The following is a 21,279-nucleotide window of genomic DNA, read 5'->3' on the forward strand; positions in this document are numbered from 1 at the left end:
AAGAAAGAAAGAAAGAAAGAAAGAAAGAAAGAAAGAAAGAAAGAAAACAAGCTCTTTTCAATTCATGCATTCATTTTGGTATTACAACTTGTTGGTGTTTCTAACTGAACACATTACGCTTAAAAAAGAACAATAAAGAAACAAAATGGGATGAAGTAGAATTTATAGAGCCAAGGTTTCAACCAATGTTTTGTTTTACAGATGGGGACATCAGTAGAGATCTGTGGATCTGGATAAAAGGGAGAAGAAGACTACAACCCCTAAATATAACCGATCTGAGACCAAGCATTTCCATTTGCCATCTGGAATTTCTTGGACTTGCTGAGCTTCTGAGTTAATCCCGAATTGCTATTAACAAAATGAGCTTTTATTTATTTGCACAGTAGTTTATTTTGGTAGCATGCTTGTGTTTAGAAATAGTGGTGTTTGTAGGCATACCTAGTGCAGTTGCTAACACATGAAATCATTATAATCTCAGTGCAAATGCCACTGCGTCCATGAATGATTATTTTAATGCTGTGTTATTTAGAATACATTTCATTTACTTTAAAACCATAGTTCTGAAATCATTCTGATTTTGAAAACCTGGATTGGAGTCTGAAGCTCATAAGCAGTTGGTTATTAAATGCCATTAGCAACATTAGGGAAAGCCAGGCAGCTCATAGACAGGGAAGCTACAGGAAAACATTCAGAAGACACCTTCAAAGCAGAAATGGAGACTCCAAATAACCGAACCTTTGAACAAAAGCCGTGGTCATTACAATGATAGACAATTACTGTGCACTGAACTTTTAGAAATTCCCAGACACCCATCCCTCAAACACACCATCAACTTCTTCCTCAGAACAAAGAAATGAAACAACTTCATTAAACTTTAATTTGGACCTTCATGGCTATTTGAATCCAAATAGAATATCCTTCAAGGCATGCATGCACTTTCTCATGTTAGCACACCTATCCATGGATACCTATTTTTAACTAGCCAAAACTCAAAAAGGTTTGAAAGGCAATTGGCCTTTCATAGGTGAGCACAGAGAAAGCGAAAGCCTTCCTGACAATGTTGCTATCATGTCTCTCACCCCCTCTCACAAACAAACCAGAAAATATTAAAAATACATGCTGGTCTACCTCCCTGTCAGGGTTAATGGAAACTTCCTGACTGTGGTTTTAATTGGAAGGGGAACCTTTCCCTTGCTGTCCAAATTTATTTCAGTTACATATCACCCTCAGATTTTCATCTAGGAGACAAGTCATTCCAATGATGGATGAGGCCATGTTTATATATCATCTTGCAGAGTAAGCAATGAGCCTTCCATTTAGATAACACTACACGCCTATTGTTAGATTCCAGTAATGAAGACAGTGAATTTGGAATAATCATTACGTATGGCTAACTGCTAAAGATGATTTTAAAACTATACATTTAATTTTTAAATTTAAAAGCTGTAAGAAATAGAAACATATAGGTAAGAGAACACCTTTCCATTCAGATGGTCAGTTTCAAACGGGCACTCTTAAAATTTGTAGTCCCTGTATGAAGACCCAGTTAAAGTTTGCAAGTGTTTGGGCTAGATGTTTGGTTGTCCAAATATCACCATTTTTGCTGAATATTTATTAGTGATGCTCATACAACCTTCATGTGATTTACTGTTAGGTAATTGAAACATATGAAAAATTAATAGCCACGGTACATATAGTTTTATCAAGAATTCTGAGTTGATTGTATTTCCTGTGAGAGTTCATAAGCCCTGGCTTATGAAGATAATTTTCTCTATATATTGAATGGCATAATAATGAGCAAAGTAAAGAATGCAGAGCAGTGAGTTATCCCAGAAGCAGAAAAACACACATGGTATATACTCACTTATAAGTGGATATTAGACATATAATATAGGATAAACATACGAAAATCTGTACACCTAAAGAAGCTAAGCAAGAAGAGGACCCTGGGTAAGATGATCAATCCTCATTCAGAAAGGCAAATGGGATGGACATTGGAAAAGTGAGAAAATAGGCAACAGGACAGGAGCCTACCACAGAGGGCCTCTAAAAGACTACCCAGCAAGGTATCAAAGCATATGCTGAGACTCATAGCCAAATTTTGGGCAGAATGCAGGGAATCTTATGAAAGAAGGGGGAGATAGAAAGACCTGGAGGGGACATGAGCTCCATAAGGAGAGCAACAGAACCAAAAAAATCTGGGTCCAGGGGTCTTTTCTGAGACTGACACTTCAACCAAGAACCATGCATGGAGTTAACCTAGAACCCCTGCTCAGATGTAGCCCATGGCACCTCAGTGTCCAAGTGGGTACCCTAGTAAGGGGAACATGGACTGTCTCTGACATGAACTCAGTGGCTGGCTGTTTGATCACCTCCCCCTGAGTGGGGAGCAGCCTTACCAGGCCACAGAAGAAGACCATGCAGCCAGTCCTGATGAGACCTGATAGGCTAGGGTCAGAGGGAAGGGGAGGAGGACCTCTATCAGTGGACTTGGAGAGGGGCATGGAAGGAGATGAGGGACAGAGCGTAGGATTTGGAGATAATAAGGGAGGGGGCCACAGCTGGGATGCAAAGTGAATAAACAGTAATTTATAAAAAATAAATTATAAAAAGAATGCAGAACAAGCTTAGAATCTTTTTTTTTTTTTTTTTTTAAGGAAAACACAACAGGGTGCTACACTTGATGAAAACACATAGTTTCCAACCCAACACACTAGGTTCAGGATACATACTTTGGAAAAAGCAAACAAAACCAAACTCTTTCCAGCATACACCAAGAGACTATTGAGGATCGTTTTTATATATGTGGAGTAGCTTCTAACTGATGGGGGAAAGGAACTAAGGACTTAAAAAGGGAACTTCTTAAATTTCTACTCAGAAGTACACATACACACACATACATGTGCACATACTCATGCACTAGTATTGATATGTTGCAATAAATTGACTTTTTAAGAAATTGACCTGAATTAATAGTGAGAACCAGCTACGGGAAGACGCTTAGTTTGCAGAACCCATGCACATGTCATTCCGAGCACACCAGATCTCCTGGGGTCTTGACAACTGTGCAGGCATCAACCTTACTGTTTCTAGGATGGGAGAATGTCCTCACTGGAGACCTGATGTTCTGGAACCACTTATGCTGAGTTAGATCCCAAGATGTAGCTTAGGTGCAGGGAGGTACAGGTGGGTCATCTGCCAATCCTGCAACTCTCCCTGTGTCTCCAGATCCGAGGAATAAACTGCTAGGAGTGAGGTTAGTGAGAAACAACCTAGGGAAGAGGGAACGGCACTGTAGATGGCAGAGCTCTAAGAGCTTATGTAGAGCCTTACAGACAGCGTGGAGAGGCTGGATTTCTTTCTGAGTGAGCACAATGTTGCAGGATAAAATTGAATTAAGGAAAGAATCAAAGGAATCAAAAATTTAAAGTTGCAGTCCTCCCTCTAAATCCAGGAGAACTGGTTCCAGGATGCCTTGTGGGTATCTGGTTTTGTGGATACTCATATCCACTCTGTGAAATGGTGTAGTACTGCATGTAACTGCTCATATTCTTCTGCATATTAAAATAAAACTTAGATTTGACACTACCAAATGAATACTATGTAGGCAACGGTTCCCCACTATTACTTGGGGAATAATGATGTGAAAATATATGTACCTATTTAGGACAGGCAAGATCTTTGAAAAGATTTTCTTTTTAATCCCAGTTGGTTGGCTAATTATTTAGATACACAATCTTAAGATAACGAGAGCCAAATATATAAAAGAATACAGATTTATATGTTATAGCACATACCATGATACATTACAAAATGTGTGTAATTTTGTTAATAGAACAAGAGATAAAAACGAGGGCAAGTAAGAGATGCTACAGGGTTCAGCATAGATGAGAACTGGTTGAGACCAGCTCTTGGCACCAGGGATGGTAAAATATGGTTGGATTTGGAATGTATCTTGAAGCTTTCACTAACAGCACTTGCTGGTATGTGTTATTACAGAGGAACTGATGGGAAATTCTAGCCTGTTTACTCTGAACATAGATATGGGGCAAATGAGAGCAGAATTGATTTGGGGAGGAAAAAAAAATCAAGACTTCTATAATAAAACTGTTAGATTTTAAATGCCTAGTAGACATCCAAATAGAGACACCATGTAGGCAGTCTGCTCTAGGACACCGTTTTTTATTGAGACTATAAAACAAACAGAAGCACCAGGCCAACGACTTTTCTCAACACCTCACCCACATTGATAGGATGTTGCTAACTAGTCAACAATCGCTGACTTATTATTCCGCTGTGAGACAGTGTGAGTACTGCGTGTTCTCAGCTCCCTGTGTTTTCTAACAGCCTATTTCCATTTTTATGAACACGTTAATGGAAAAGAAAGTAAGAATGGAAACAAACACTGCTGATTGGCTCCCTTATCCCTGAACGAAGACTCTCATCACATTATATGCATTTCTAGCATTTGGTGCACTCTGTTTACAGAATCCAATTTTCTGAGTTTATTTCAGATAAAAGGTTTTTTAAGTAACAAAATCATAGCATTGTAACTCACAGTCCACATCATAAATGTATTTTTTTAAAAAAAGGTGTTTTCAGTGGCTTTATAGAAAATGCTACAAATGAAATTAAGAGGGAAAAAATAGTTTAAGAGGGGGACATGGGTGTCAGGGTGTCTGTGTTTATTGCATTCTTACTCCCCAGATGAAAAAAAAATTACTTTACCTGGTAAACAAGAATAAAGATAGGATTGAAGATGATAGGCCCAAACCATGGCAAGTGTTTAGTACCAAGTGGGCCACCAGTAAGTTCTTTTCAAAAGCAATAGCAAGTCATATCTGTAAGATGTACTACACACTGTGTTAGCCATCTATAAAGCACCAACCCTTATGATGGCTCAACACAAGCATTCTTGTGAGACAGAGAATGCTCAGATTAAAAAGAACAGGCCCTAACATCTTATGTAAAAGACTGTGTCAAAACTTTGGAATAAAAATACACATGGCATAGCCTTTATATACATAAACAACCTTGATCAGCATGTAGGTCATTAGCTCATTTTATCTAGATCATGCACATGTCTTTTTCTGTAATATGTACACACATCAACTAGAGTCTCTTCTCCTGATCCAGAGTAGTGGTCCGTAGTTTAAATGACCTTAATCTACCTGATTAATCAAGCAACCCACTTCTGTAAATGTTATGTGACTGAAGGCCCCAGCTTTCCATGTCTGACAAACAAGTTTCAGTTTTACACATCCCGCATCCATGGCATCTGGCACCTTTGCGTGCACTAAAATATTTTTCTTTGATATACAGAACTCTTTCTTTAGATAGTCTTCTGTTTTCTCACCTTGTTTCATATTCCTCACACATGTGCAATCTTTTCTACCGAAGTACTGCTTCCTCTCTCATACAAATCAACACAGAGGAACCACAGCAAAGCTGGACACTAGATTAATTTCTAGAACATGCTTGGGAGTGTATTTGATATCTTCATTTTATCATTTCTAAAAAGGACAAAAAGTTCCATGTGGAGGTGGAAAATCATTTGCAGACATGACCTAATGGTAATGTCAGCACCTGGACCTCTCAGTGGACGTTGACCTTCCAGAGCAAAAGGGCTCTTTCTTTGTACTGGAGCAATACCCAGCTCAACTCTTCATTTAATATTTTAGAAGTCAGCTTCAAAGTAGGTCAAAGAGTGAAAACCAATTCTGGTTTCTTTCTCTTCTCACACCTTTAATTTCCATGGAACAGACACTAGGTGAATCTATCTATTCTCAGCAAGATGAGAAGAAACTGACCACCTGCCAGTCTCAGGAACTTGTTTCCAAATATGATGCCTGTGAAACAACTTTTGGCACTTTTTCCAAGTGTATGAAAAGAAGTTCTGAAAATTAAAAAGAAAAATGTCACTTGAAAAAAAGATCTGTATTCCCATTGGTCTGTCAAATTAAAACCTAAGCAAACTTCACACCAGTAGCTTTATGCAAAGAACATGTCATTGTTTGCAGTTGCTTCCAACAATACAAATTCTGGGAGAAAATACATGCTCAGTTTTGCCAACAGAGGAGACACAGATATGGGTTCCCAGAAGGATTTCTGCAAGCCCAGGACCACAGAATCCTGCCATCAAAATCCAGAAACGAAATTCAGGCTGTTTCTAAACTGAAAAGTGTGAGAAGATCCCTAAAGTGAACTCTTGCCTTCAGCAAAAAGAATGCTGTCCTTGGAACTGATTGGCAAAACTGAAGTTTGTATGAAAAGGCTCACAGTTACATGTATATACACACACATAAATCTTTTAAATTGGAGGCTTCTGTAGGTAAAAGGTACAAGCAACAGAACTACTATAACTAGAAAGGAAGACACAATAGATAAGAAACTCGGGCATTAGCCTTCACAACAGGAAAGTAAATGCAATCAATGGATGCTTAATAAAATGAAGTGCCACTTGCTCTCCAAAATATGTCCTTTTCTCAGTGTGAGACTTTAGACATCCTAACCTGAGCTGACAGAGGGGAAGGAATGTGTGTAATTTGACTCTCATTTGTTTACCTAAATGTAGTTCCTCTTGTATCTTCTAGAGCTTTATAAATCAAAGAATTTAAGAATATTTTCAAATATTGATAAGGACCTGGTGATTCATACATTTTCATAGCATGTTGATGATATTAATGAAGGCCCTTAAGTAACTTTCTGGTTGTCAATTTAGCAGCATTTGTCAAGAGTCCTCAAGTATAAAAAAGAAAACACTAAAATGTTCACAAATAGAAGAATAAATAAAAATCCATAGAGTAAAAATGTTCCACAATGCTATATATAAAAATATAATATTTAGTCAAAATAATAACTTATGAAATTATATATATATATATATATATATATATATATATATATATTCATAAGTGTTTAAACTTTTAGGGAGTTCCAGAGACTATTGTGTAGCTTGAATTCAGGATAAGAGATAGCATAGCACACAGAAAGGGTAAATTCCATATCATAAAACTTCTGTTCTAGCTATGATATGGATAATGTATGTTTACTGAATACTAATATAAAATGTTTTATCATGGTGGGTCAATTTAAAGCTACAAACACAGAGTGTACATGGCATAGATTATTTGTGTTCAGCATTTTGCTTGGAAAGAGTTTTCCTGGCTTCATTCTTATAGCATGTATACAAGGTCATCTTGCGGCTACCTCTGTAGGATCCTGAAGTCCAACCAAAGAGAGCAAGCCTCAGAAACAAAGAATTGCCTGATTCTCAAGATACATTCTTTCTCATGACTGACATGCAGATTGCCTCTCCAGTGAGTGGCCATTCTGTCCCTGAGAACATAAGAAGATGGGCCTTCCATTTCATTTCAGTCAAATAACAACACACTGACATACTTTCATTTAACCCTAAAGTCTTTGTATGTGAGAGAAAGGTCTTTTAAGTTAAAACATACTGTTCTGATGAGAAGAAAAACAAGACTTTTTTTTTTTTCTAGGTAGGAAGACACATTATGGAAAAGCTATATAATGGAATGTCCACAGGGATTAAAATCACTTTTTGAAGAGCAGAAGATAACCAAATGCTGAAAAATGTAATAAATAAAAACAAAAGATGAAAAATAGATGTGATACAATTCTAATGTTATAAAGTATCTGAAGTATCTAAAAAGAGAAAAAGGGTTTTATTTTTAAGAATTTCAATATGGTATGTTATATCTTAGTGTCTCTTCCAAATTATCTATGGTAACTAGCAATTATTTATCTCAATTGTATAGTGATGGGGAATGAATCCAGGACTTTGTATACTGTAAGAAAGTACTCTACCACTGAGCACACCCTCAGCCCTCCTCACACTTATGAAGTGCAAGAAAATTACATTTCATTCTCCTTGTGGCCTGGAGGATATGAGAAATCTTCTTGTTATTTACCAGGTCACTGGACTGGCATTGAAATGCAAGAGGTGCCTATCTGTTCTAGACAGCCTTTCTTCTAGTTCCTTTCTGATAGAGTTAAGCATTAGGCATTTAGCTACCAAATAGTCCTTTCTAAGTGGTCCTTTAACGAGCTTCAAAATCATATCCTCCCTTTAAATTCTGACTGATTTTTTTGTTTTGCTTTTTATTTGTTTGTTTGTTTTCCTGTCTTTTCTTCCCCTGGCTCCATACTATTTTCTAGACCACTTCTTTTGAGGACAGCCTCCAACTAGTGCTTTTTCTAATTCTCACAAATGCCACTAGAGTTGCATGTGCTATTTGTACTTCACTCTGCACTCAGTGATGCAGAATAGCATTGCTGACGTAGTAACACAAAAAAGACAAGAGCACTTATACTTATACAAGTAGAAAGTATTAACATAGCACTGGCCAGATGGCTCAGTGGGTAAAAGCACTTGCTGAGCAACCCTTGAGGACCTTCGTTCAATCCCAGGGATCCATGGTGAAAGGAAAGACTCAAGTATCAAAAGTTGTCCTCCGACCTAGACATGTATGTCTATGTGTCCCTCCATTAATACCTTATGGAAGAAGAGGGAGATAGAAAGACCTGGGGGGACAGGAATCCCACAAGGAGAACAACAGAGCCAAAAACCTGGGGCTAGGGGGGCCGGCAGAGACCAATACTCCAAACAAGAATGATGCATGGAGAGTACCTAGACCCCCTGTTCAGAGGAAGCCCATTTTCCAAGTGGGGTTCCTTAGTAAGGGGAACAGGGATTGCGTCTGACATCAACTCAGTGGCCGGCTCTTTGATCACCTCCCCCTGCAGCCTTGCCAGGCCACAGAGGAAGATGATGCAGCCATCCTTGATGAGACATGATAGGCTAGGATCAGATGGAAGGGGAGGAGGGGAGGGACATAGGGGGAGAAAAGGAAGGGTGGGTGGGACTAGGAGGACATGAGGTAGGGGGCTGCAGAGGGGATACAAAGTGAATAAATTGTTATAAATAGTATTAATAATACTTAATAAATTTACTTTATCTGAAAAGGAAATGGAATTAAGTAACAATAAATAGCATGAGGTTGTATTAGTTTTGCTACCCTGGCCATACTCATTACTGTTTCCATCTCATGACCTCCTTCATCTCTATAAACATGTCTGCTAGACCAAACCAAGTGCTTCAACTTCAACTCAAGTACTGAAGTTCCTTGCCTACTGGGTTGTTAGGCTTGAGTCCTGTATCTAGGGATTCTGTAAAGACCTAATGGGAAAGACTGTATTCAGCCAGAGTTATCAAGCAAGTAGAATACTTTAGACTTGATGCCCTACATAAAAAGGAGCTGCTGTGAGTGCCTCAACAAGGGGTTACTTGATGAAGTGATAAATCAGAAAGACTGATCTCTGTGGGACCTAATCATTTCAACCTGAATTAGGCATCCTGGAAAAATAAGTGTAAATAATGAACTAATAACAAAGAAGTGTTAATAATAAAAAAGCAGGGTTTTTTTATACACCATTCTGCCACAATGTGAGTGGTAAATTAGTGCAAATGAAAGATGTCATTGTTACTAAAACTTCATTCACTTATCAAATTATAATTCATGTGGACAGAGTGCATTTTTAAGACTATTCAATTATTGTATAAGTCAATGTCACTTCCAGTTTTTGGAAAATTTATATTAATCCCATGTCACTAAGCAATGTAATTGGGTTTACCAAATTAATTTCTCAAAGGCTCCCTGATAGCCACCAGATGGAAACCTGAGATGCTGTCAAATCAGAAACTTAGGCTAAGGATAGCCCTGAAGACACTGCTTTGCCAACTGCTTGCCCCACTAGCTCCTTTAAAAATGCAAAACATAAAAGTTTCCTATTACTTTTATAAATTTTATTCAGCTCTAATGAAATATGCTCTATCCACAATGCTTACAATAATTATTATTGTTTTGTTAATGGGAGTCTTATCTGCAGATCACACAACATGGAATGATCATTAGCAGACCTGTTAAGGTCGCTGAATGAATGCCTATTGAGAGCACAGGAACACATTAGTAAATTTTCTCAAGAAATTCCATTTCCATTTCAAGGTCTGACATTTTATTTAGAAAAATTACGCCCTTTCTTTTAATTATTCCAGTAAACATAATGAGGGTGTCGCTGAGTACACCTCAGAGGACCTTATTTTCCCCATTTTTTAGTCACAGGAGTGTATTTGTAATTAAAGGCGTGCTGCATTAATGATGCTGAAAGTCTCTACGGTAAACACTTAATGTCCACCTCATAACATTATGCCAAAATTACATGCACAAAAGACTTTTTAATAATCTTTGTTTTTCTCATTTAGTTTTGATTGGCTCTGAAATCCGTGGCAGCACTCGAGGGCTCCCGTTTCCACAGTCATCAGCACTTCTGCTCATAAATTGTACAAATGTATGTGGCATCTCTCATCCTTAGGCTTCTTTCAATGCTTCTGTTTGACTTATACAGAAAATTGGCTGCAAGCTGGAGATAATTGCAGATAATTTTTCCATTTTTAAGCCACTGGGGTGTTGCCTGGGGGGACATGACAGCTATGTTTATCTAAACACAAAGACCAAGTCACAGTGCTGTGTTGTCACTTCAGCTTCACGCACAGGATCAGATCATCCTATCTGCTCCTTATGCAAATTAAGTCATTGTCACCTGTGACAGAGGCGTGCTACCTGCAGCTTGTATTATGGCCGAAAGGACAGGATCGACACAAACAGGTTACCTCTGCTGTACATGCAAGAACAGTCAATCCTGTGGCTGGCAGGTCCTTCCCCATTAGCACAACCAGGGCTCATTTTTAGCCACTGTCAACTTGAAAGGAATATATTAAATTAAAAAGAAAACAAACCATTCCCAAAATGAATAATTCATATGCATACATCTATGTATATGATAGTCACACATATATGTGCTCTATAGTCATATGTAGTCTCTATTACACTATCGTGGTCAGACAAAATTTTTCCAGTACCCTATTGTTTACAAATATCTATATAATTAATATATAGCCATTTCAGATTTCTAGACATAGAAGATTTATTGGGTAGGACATCCAGGTTAGCAAGCAGAGATCTATCATTAAAGGGAATCATAAGCTGTTTTTCTCCTCAAAATTCACACCAAGTTAAAACAAATGCAACATTCATGGGTGGTCGCGGGCACATACTGATAGAGCAAATACAGAAAGCAGCAGCCCAGATTTTTCAGTGCCATCCCAATGAACTTCCACTTTATATTAATGATATTCTCTGGGAATTACAGAACATTTCTAGGGCTGAATGTATTCTCAGTGTCCAGAATCCCTGGAGTCATTGCTAATAAGGGTGTCACAGGCTGAGGAGGTGAAGTCATTTTACAGCAAACATTTACATATAGGCCCTAAGTAGTGCTGTGTCTATTTGGCAGTTCCAGTGATGTAATAGACCATAACGACTTTGGAGGAGCCAAAATGGAAACGAGTGTCAGGGAGTGTAGGACCCATACATCCAAGCATAAGCGATTTTATGGGTTCCCATTAGACTTTGGGCTAAGGAGCTCCTCAACAGGCCTGATATGACAGCACCCTGAGATGCTTTTACAGCCTATGTCAAGAACTCTTACACTAAGGCGTTTTTACAGAAAACCCACAACTGCAGAGGGGAGGTTTTGCTGTATTAGGCCATTATCATTGACTTGGCATATAATATGCATACCAATAGTCCCAAAGTACACATTTAAAGGAGATTATTAAATCTGTTATGCCAATCATATGCACATTAAGAAATGCAAATTAATGACTGATAGGTAGCTCAGAAATCTTGCAGCCTGCCCAGTGATAGAGTTAAGGCCACCAAAGCTTCTGAAACTCTTCATTGTACTATAGTGGGGTTTTCCGTGAGCACATGTGTTTAACACAATTGTACTTAGGGCCAACTAAGAAACTGTTTTACTTCTCTCTTGTGGTTACCTCTACCATCATTTAGCCACTGGATGAATAGGAATTGGCTTACTTAAAAGCCTTAGACCATGTCCCCATGAAAGACCAGCCTGGAAAGTCCCATAACATGCCCTTTTCTGCTTCTTTTGGGAGAAAAGAAAAGAAAAATGGAAGTCTCCACATGTTGGGCACAAGAGATACTGAGAAAGTGTTCTCTGGCCACAGCTGACTTCATGGAAACAGCACACACAAATCACACCTTGAGTACATCCTATAGCACCTGCGTGAGTAGAAACTGTGCCCTGGGAAAAGTACATTAGCTATTTCACTTAGATCTTGAAATTCTTAATCAATTCTAGATGAGGTACATTGCTCAGGGTGTCACAGAAACCAATAGATAGAGCTGAGAGTGCTCTTGATGAGAAACGCAGGCCCAGAATGCATGCGTGCTCTGCTGTAAGAGATGGAAGCTTGTATAACCTACAACCAAACAGTAATTTCACACCACATTTGCAATGAGATTTTAAATTTCACCTTTCATAAGAAGTCACTAAAGACCTTATATAAAGGAAACAAATATCTCTTCTCTTTTACGGATTTATTGGAGTTTTACTGATAGGTTTGAATAAAATGCCCTGGAAGCCTGTGGTTTCTAAAACACAACTTCTTACAGAAACACATACCTGTTACCCAGAGAGACGGGTCCTCTCTTTGAAATATTTAGTCATTTAGGGCACTTTAGTCATAGTGACACCAAATAGCCAAGATCTTTTTCTCACTCTCCACAAAATCAGGTTTAGACTATAATTCAAAGCAGTCCCCAAGGCACTTCTGAAAAATGGCAAGCCTTTAGCTTTTAGGTGAAAACACTCTTTAGTGCTCAAAATTGTTTCCTCTTACAAAACCCTTTCTCTAGTGCTCCATCTGAGACAATCTTATGTTAATTTAACTCACTGGGGACTGTGAGCAGATGCTACTTTGATTAATAGTTTCACTAGCCTGAAAATGCCAGGCCAGGTTCAAGATAATAAAGTCAGGTAAGATACTATTAAAATCTGCCACATGGTTATATCTGTTATGTGGAGAAAAATGGGGTCACGGTTCTTATATCAAATAATGACTGCCTACAATAAAAACCAACAACATAAACCGAATGGACACACAGTCTCAATTCCTTACCGCATTAACTGACACCATATTAATCACTCATCTCTTTAATAATACTTTACAGCTATGTTTGCTGCTGTGATTTGAGCTTGAAATGAAACACATTCCTTCAGTACTGCCTTTCTCCCAGTACACTTCCCACCTTGAGAAGGCCTTACATATACCCCAGGAATAAAGAATGCCATAACTTGTCTTATTATTCTCTAAACTTACATGCCCGTATTTTCCACAATTAAAAAAAAACAAACAAACAAACAAAAAAAACAAGCATTTCAACATCCACCTTCAAAGTTCCCAAAGAAAATGCAATCCTTGGTCAAAAGGAGATGCACATGTTGGTAGATAAGACCTCTGGAAAAGTCCCTCAAGGAAGCCTACTGTCCTTCCTTTTGCTTTCTTCTCGCTGGTCCCTTACTGGAGGCACCCCTATCAGAGATGCTGTCCGATAAAGGATCAGAAGATCTCAACTAATCTTGAACTATAGAAATATGGGCCTGACTTTATATATGTGGAAGAATAAAACTTTGCCTTTTTAACGGTGATTTATGAATGGATTTTCACCTTTAACACAACCCAGCTCCCCAGGTGGTGGTGACACAACCTTTTACTCCCAGTAGTGGGGAGACAGAAGCAGGTGGATCTCTCTGAATTTAAAGCTAGCCTGGTCTACAGTGTGAGTTCTAGGACAGTCAGGGCAACACAGAGAAACCCTGACTCAAAACGAAAAAACCGAAAACAACAAACAACGTAACCCAGCTGACCTAACGTGTTCCTGTTTCTGTTCTAAAATTTAACCATTACTTTGGCTTTTTGATTTGTAAAATACCCCCAGGGCACCTGCCTCACTGAAACTTTTGGCCTGCTGGCTAGCAGGAAGTTCCCATACGTCAATCACATCACATCACATATCTTGTAACCCTAGGTAGGCTAAGTCTCCACTGAGAAGGAAGCTCAGCTCTTGACACGGATCTGCCACCTGCAGATCTGACTCTGCCGAACTGAGCCTTCACGCTCACCACAGCTGTTTGCCTATGAGATTTAATGCCATTTACGTGAAACACGCTGCTCAAAAGCACTGCCTCACCATTGCACAGAACGACTCGGGCGGATCTCCACAGGTAATATCCGGAGGGTCCAGCTTCACTCTCAGGTACTTGGTCATGTCCGTGGATTCCGGCTGGCAGGCCATGTAATCCCAAACTTTCCCTTCTTCGGTGTAAATCTGAGTCTTACACACATCGTAATGTCCCCACACTAAAGGGTAGGGCTGCATCACAGAGGACACTGTAACCCACAGGGCATGGATCGACAGGAACCTTGACAAATACATCTCTAAAATCTTGGCAATCTTCGTGTCTTATTGGCAATCAGTGTCTCTTTTACATACACATGAGCGTATTATGTATGTGTGTGTCTTTATGTAGGTAGGTCTGTATATTAAAGAAAAAAAAAAAAGTCCGAGGCCTCAAAGCAGATTCCAAAACCAAATGCGATAGACTGAAATACTGTGCGTGGTCAGGTATGCTGAGGACTTTGGTGGGAGCCTAACCTGCTTCTGTGTCAGGCATTAACAGCTTGCAGCCTTTTCTCCTCGTGGAACATATCTATTAGACTTTTGTGAAAGATGTCCAGGAGCAGATAATAACTTAGAGAAGTGATGGCTCTCCTGTTGTACATCCGATAATCCTGAGTGATCCTCAGCGTTCAGGGTTCACCAGGGCTGCTCAGAGGCGCTGAGGTATCCGTATCAGAAGCAGAGGGGCGATGTTCTACAGTCCTGTGTCTGTTTCCCATCAATCATTTTCTTTTTTTTCCTTCTGGCACCAACAACCTTTTGGAAACAATAAGAGTAAGAATTATTGCCCTGGAATCAATACATTAGGCAATGTAGAGTATGCTGACATTTTGGAGGCCCTGTATGCTATAAAGCAAATGGTGTAACATGGATAACTTCATTTAGAAGCCTTGCTAGGATGATTGCTGTAACCAATCATGTTGGGGAGGATTTCGACAGGAAAAATCCGACTCTTCCATAAGAAAGGCAGATGAATATATTCTAGTTAACAGGTGAGTTAGCAGGTGAGAACCAGCTTCAGGATTTAAACAGCTCTCTCAGAGCTAGCTAAAAAATCTTCCAAGAGAACAATGGGGATAAAGAGAGCCTTTATAACAATGACGACTACTTGTGTGCCTTTTGTCTCTTGGCAAAGAGACCCTGAAATTCTCCAAATTCCTTGTACATTTCTTAGCTTTTGTAAGGGACCTGAGTCGTCCCTGTCTCTAGATTTTTCATTTTATTGGAACAAGTTAATATCTTTTGTTTAGTTGCATTTACTTAAAAAGGTCATTGGCTCTCTGAAAATACTCAATAAACAAATAAATAAAACCAAAGGGGCAAACATTCTTTTCATAAGAACCTTCTATTATCTTATATCTTTTCATAGCTATCACATCTTCATTTGCAGTTTCTGTAACAGAATTTGTCCCAAAGGTAATTTTTATATGCTGGTTTAAAATCGAAAGCTCCATAGTAAAAAGACACAATTTAAAATGCACATATAAAAACAGCTGAGGGTGAGTTAACAGGCCATGAAGCAGAATAACAGGGCACTAATTCTAAAACAAAATAAAATTTTCCATTTCAAAGTACTTTGGGTAAACTGATAGGTAACGTGGCCTATGTAACATACAGATACAAGTCACTGATAAGTTCTATTAAGCAACTTTTCAACTATTCAAATCATGTTAACATTTGAAACCCAGGTGTGAAAATATACTTTTTAGTTCTTTGGTTCATATTCCTAGTTCAAGTTAGGAATTTTTTTTTCAGCTTTAAAAGAACAAAATTAAAAGCATACAGCTATGGAAAATTCTATTACAGACTCTGTGATTCATATTAAACAGTTTAAATAAGGAAGTTCACTATCTTTAAGCAATCTTATAAAGGGAATTCACTATATTTAAATAATGCACCATCTTAAAATGAACTAAGCCACAGAGACTATGAAATGCCAACAGATGGTTGAATTGTGTTTCCATAGCAAAGTAATTTATAATAATTGCTTTATGGATGCAAGTGCAATTTTCATTATATTCAATTCATATAATGTTATCATACAGCTGCAATTTGTGATATTTTCTATTAGGAAAAGTGTTGAATATTTGAGTTCCCATGAAGCAATAATTAGCAGTGTGTCTAAACATGTATAAACTACAGATTTAAATTTGGTTCTTCTTTGTGACTTTGACATTCTTCAATGGCATGCATTTTGGAATCTTAGCTAAAAAGAAAAATAAATAAAACATTATAGGAGCATGTGCTATGGCTACTCGAGCCTTTCAGCTTTTTTGTTTGTTTGTTCATTTCAAATTCATTAAGGTGGTATTTTCAGAAACATCCAACACATTGACTATTAATAATCTTAAAAGGCATTAAAATGAAGGAAATGAACATTTCCTAGATTTGTTTTTCAACTATGTTTACTAGATCTGTACAATAGGAAGCAGACACTTTGGAAAGTGAGGAAAAAGAGCATTAGAGATAAAGTTGTATAAAATCCACTAGTTCTAAAATTATTAACGTCACCTTTTCAGTTTCAAAAGCCAACAGTTTTTAGGTCAGGAACAATATAATCATAAAGACTTGGACCCCAATGGCTTTGAGTTTGAATTGAATGTATATTTAGTTAATTTGTAATATTATCTTTAAAAGACGATTTCAAATATGTAAATGACTCTTGGAAATGGCCTTTACTTTTTTAAACCAATCCTGTTCCCTCAACCATCTATTCTTTGCTACCCTGTTTTCATGCCTGTTTGACCTATATGGCCTCATCTGGTTGATTTTCTCATGGAAATTGTGGACACTAAGGAAATGCTTTGGAAATGCATGTAATTCTTCCTACCTCTGGACAACCGAATAGCACTTCCCACGCAAGGGATTCTCATTAAAACCTACCAGAACTGTGATGATGGCTATTACACAGAGTTATGGACTACACCATTGATCGAAGTTAGAGAATTGACAGGGAAATATGCAGAGGTGTGCAAGATATTTGAATATTAGGCAGTTACAGGACTGTGCGACAGTCATTCTTGACAAGAGGCAGCCAATTATAGCTTAAATTTCTGGCATCTAACCAGTTGTGATTAATAGTTTTCCATTACACTACAGACGTATTATTAATGTATTAAAAATGTCAAGCTTTGGCAAGCACTAATATGGTGTGGCTCAGTTGGTCTGCAGAATTTACATTTAATGAGCTCCCATTGACACAGAAAAAAGGTATTGACCACAGCGTAATGCAAATCAGTGCACAGTCATAAGCTATTCTGTAGTGTAATTATTTTTTCCTTTCTAACTTTGAAGTCTGTATCATCCCCTTTTTTGGACCTTCATGTCAAAGTCTCCTTAGAACCCACTATCACACAGCATACCAAATAAATCCTTCTACTCTAGAAGAAATTAAACATATGAACATTAGTGACAAAGAGGAGGCCTTATGAGAATCGGGGGTTTGTTACGAAGGTGTAATTATGAGATTTTCAAAGAAAATAAATGTTGTACAAAGAAAATATTATTTACGGCCCCACCTTCAATACTTAATGCTGTTGGTTTGCAGCTGGGTGTCCTCTCAACCAGGTTAAAAATATCAATATCTTCCTAAAAAGCTAGGCCATGACTGCAAATGGCTAGACAAACTGATTAGGCGAAGGGCAGACAATGACATGTTTCAGGGCTTAGTATCCTAAAGGCATCCCTTCCGGCACATAACTGAACTAATGGCCAAAGACTGTGAATTTGTCTCAAGTGTCTGCCTCACTGGGATAAGGGCAACCTCAGGAGGGCTCTGGGTAGTGCCAGCTATGAATCCACATTTTTCCCACCTTGGGAACTCAGAACAATCAAAGACTCCCACTATGTCTATATATGAACTGAAGTAGTAAGAAGTCCTTTGTGATTGAATTATTTTCCCATTAATATGCTACAAGTCCGTGGATCTCAGGTGTATGAATTTGTAGAGCTAATAAAAAAAATACAAAATTACATAATAATAGGTATTAATGATCAGGGCTAAAACAGGCTACAGAATGGTTTTACACCCATGGAACATACATTTTCCCAGGATTCTGTAGCTGATTTCTTTCCACCTTAGATTAACTTTGCAGAGGAAATTTCACAAATCTTCCCCCATCAGAAAGAGAAAAAAAAATGGCTCCAAACTATTACACAAAACTAATAACGATTAAAATGATAAGCCATTACAGTCCCAAAGCAATTGCCAATTTCATCCACTGAGAGGAAAAGATTGCCAGTAAATCTACCAACTTTCACTCAGTGGATTTTAGCATTCTTTTCATTATATAATGTCACTAGGAAGTAGGGATGTGGTAACAGGCTAAGTATTACATTAATACATAGCTCATTGGGAGCACCTGAAATAGACAATTATTGACTCATTCTTTGAAGACATTAACATGTTTGTAAAACTGCATGTTTCTGAATGGATATGAACAGAAGGAAACCTGAAGATAATCACGTTTCATTGACTAAAGGAAATAAAGGAGAAGCAATATACAAAGTCCATAACCTGTGGAGATTAGCAGCTATGAACACAGCCAAAGTGAGATTACGTTTACACACATTCAAGGCTGTTTGCACTGCTCTGCTTGTCGTGAAAAGAGGATCTTTGGTTTCTTCATGAGAAACAGAGGCTCCTGTCTTTTTCTTAACTACCTCAAAAACATAAGGAATCTAACATATAATTCAACAATTTTGACAGGTCTTACTCCTAAGTGACTGAGTATTATAAAAGAAAAACAATCACAGGAGTTAAAAATAAAAAAAAAAACAATTATCACACTTAGTATTTTAAAAATCTCTATTTTTATCCAGAGAAGATCAACAATGCAAGTCAGCCCATATTTTCTAGGATGTTTCTCTCTGTGTGTGTGTGTGTGTGTCCGGGCAGAGGTAAAATGTAAAATTACTTCAGAATCAAGCAAGCCTGAGAGAAACCTGGCATTCCACTGTCCTGTGAGAGAAAGACACTTCCTTCTAATATAGGGAAGTTCAGAAACACAAACTTCCACACACAGCTGAAAAAGTCTACACCCACTTGAAGTTTGAAACAGGGCTCCAGATTCGAAGATTCAAGTCACTGTCCGAAATACGTTAAACTGCTTACTTCCCTTTAAACAGCAGAACTCACACATACACACGTGTACAGTTTTCAGTGCTAACATATCCTTGTTTTCTTAAGTCGCAGGAAATTTCATTTCCTTCACAGTGTCTTGGTGCTATTATCAAAGACTCTCTCCAAAACCCTTACCTACAAAACCTGCCAGCTAAAATGCACACTGGCTTAAACACACTGCCTGATGTTTTGCAGAATAATAATGGGAGCTAATACAGATACTTGCTCCCCCTGGTTAATACATGAAGGAAAATTCAACATGCATTAGCTGCCTTCTAAAACAAGACAAAACAAAATAAAACAGATAACCTGAACCATGTGAACACAATGCCCAGTGAAAGGTGAAAAAAAAAAAAAACAACAAAAAACAAAACTAACGAACACATAATTGTATGTTCAAATAAACCACTCCCTTTTGAAATACGTGTGATTCCTCTTAAATACAACTACAAGAAATGCCAACAAATTAAAAGTTAAAAACATGAAATACTGAATGCTCTCCTGTTGGTATTTAGTGATTAAAGATACCTCCTGCCATGGTTGGTGTCTAGAAGCGAAGCCAGCCCCTTTGTGCATGGAAGAGGGGCCGCATGACACTTGAAATGCCTGATGTAGTTCTTCTCTGCACCCTGATTCCTGTGCAACGATCCAGCCTTTAAGAAACGACTGAAAGTTTTATATGTTTAAAAATAGTCTTGGACAATTATTGAGCCGACTTCCCTCTACCAAAGAGAAAAGCTAGTGGGTAGGGCATTCAAAGAGACAAAGTATGAAATTCCTGCAGACCTCCTCACAGAGAAGAGGAACTTTACTTTTCAAGGGCCACACAAATCAGAACATCCTTGCCCTAATCAAACGTCCATACAAAACTTTCTAGCAAGCTTAATCACTGTGCGTATTTGAACAAATGATTTTGAGGGGAAACATCTCTGCTTCCTTTTTTCTTTTCATTTCTGTTAAGATAGGAAAACTTTTAGTATTTTCAGCCATAGAAAGAGGCCTGATTTCCAGAGCAAAGCTGCTGCCAGATCCACCATATGTTAAGTAGAATTCCGAGTTTTGTTCAGAATTTTCCACTGTGAAAGAGTGACAAACTATTGTGAAGTTGCTTGATTATTCCTAAGGTAGGGAAAACCGGCACAAAGGAGGAGACAGCTAGAGGACCTGTTATCTAAAATCCTGGTGCAGCGGAAGAAACTCTGCCTGACACCTTTTCAAACAAAGTTCCTTTAAAATCCCCCTCTAAGGATTTTCCTTCCATGCCCCCCTGAAAAATGACAGCTACTCATAGGCGATTTCGGGGGGGGGGGGGGGGGGGTAAAAAGTCCCTGGATGAGGTTACCAAAAGAAACAGCAGAGGGCGCAGTTTCTTTTTTAAAATCTAAGTTTCTCTCCTATGAATCACTTAATTGGTTATTTGGGGCCCAATAATATTCGGTATTATTTGTATTATATATAGATACCCACGGATCCATAGCACAGAGAAACTCCATGTCCCCGGCCGAATCCATCAATTGATAATGCGAAACAGTATGGGAGGAAAGGCTCCCACCAGCCTCCCAAAGCTCCTTCCCCCTTCCACTGTCCCTCTCTCCCCAGCTGCACAATGTGTGGTAGAAATGCTTTAATCTCGCACCAATAAAGGAGATTAAAAGAGGGACTTCAAAAGCTCTCCACAGGGCGAGCAACAAGGCAAGTTTTTATTTGTTTATTTTTCCCAGCTGAGAAAACTGGAAAAAGAAAATTTTAAATTAAAAAAAAAAAAAAAAAAAAAGCTTGTGCGCCGCGTGTGGTCAGGTGTGTGTGGGAGAGCGAGAGCTCCGCGCTTTGCGGGTGGGTGGATGGAGGCTCAGGAGGCGACAGCCAGCGACCCCGTGCAGGGCGCACGCCGGGGATCTATTGTGGGTGTGAGAGGTGCGGGCTCGGGAGTGCGCACAGGCTCCTGGCTGCCTCCTTAAGGCGCTTTCCAAAGTTCCTCGCCCACCCGCATCTCCCCTCCCGCCCTCGGCGGGCACCGGGGGTTGGCAG

The 21,279-nt window shown here is 38.6% G+C and overlaps 1 protein-coding gene across 7 annotated transcripts in view; it reads right to left on the reverse strand.

The window, feature by feature from the left end:
* The window catches only part of Ntng1 (netrin G1), a 359,263-nt gene that overhangs the window by 336,248 nt on the left and 1,736 nt on the right, over positions 1-21,279 (reverse strand). For all 7 annotated transcript variants that reach the window (XM_055618146.1, XM_055618143.1, XM_055618140.1 and 4 more), the window contains exon 2: positions 14,139-14,885. In XM_055618146.1, coding sequence (XP_055474121.1) covers positions 14,139-14,384 — 246 coding nt within the window. In that variant the 5' untranslated portion in view covers positions 14,385-14,885. The remainder of the gene's footprint in view (positions 1-14,138; positions 14,886-21,279) is intronic.

This window comes from Psammomys obesus, unplaced genomic scaffold (genome assembly GCF_907164565.1).
Source record: "Psammomys obesus unplaced genomic scaffold, mPsaObe1.curated_primary_1811, whole genome shotgun sequence".
NCBI classification, from domain to species: Eukaryota; Metazoa; Chordata; class Mammalia; order Rodentia; family Muridae; genus Psammomys; species Psammomys obesus.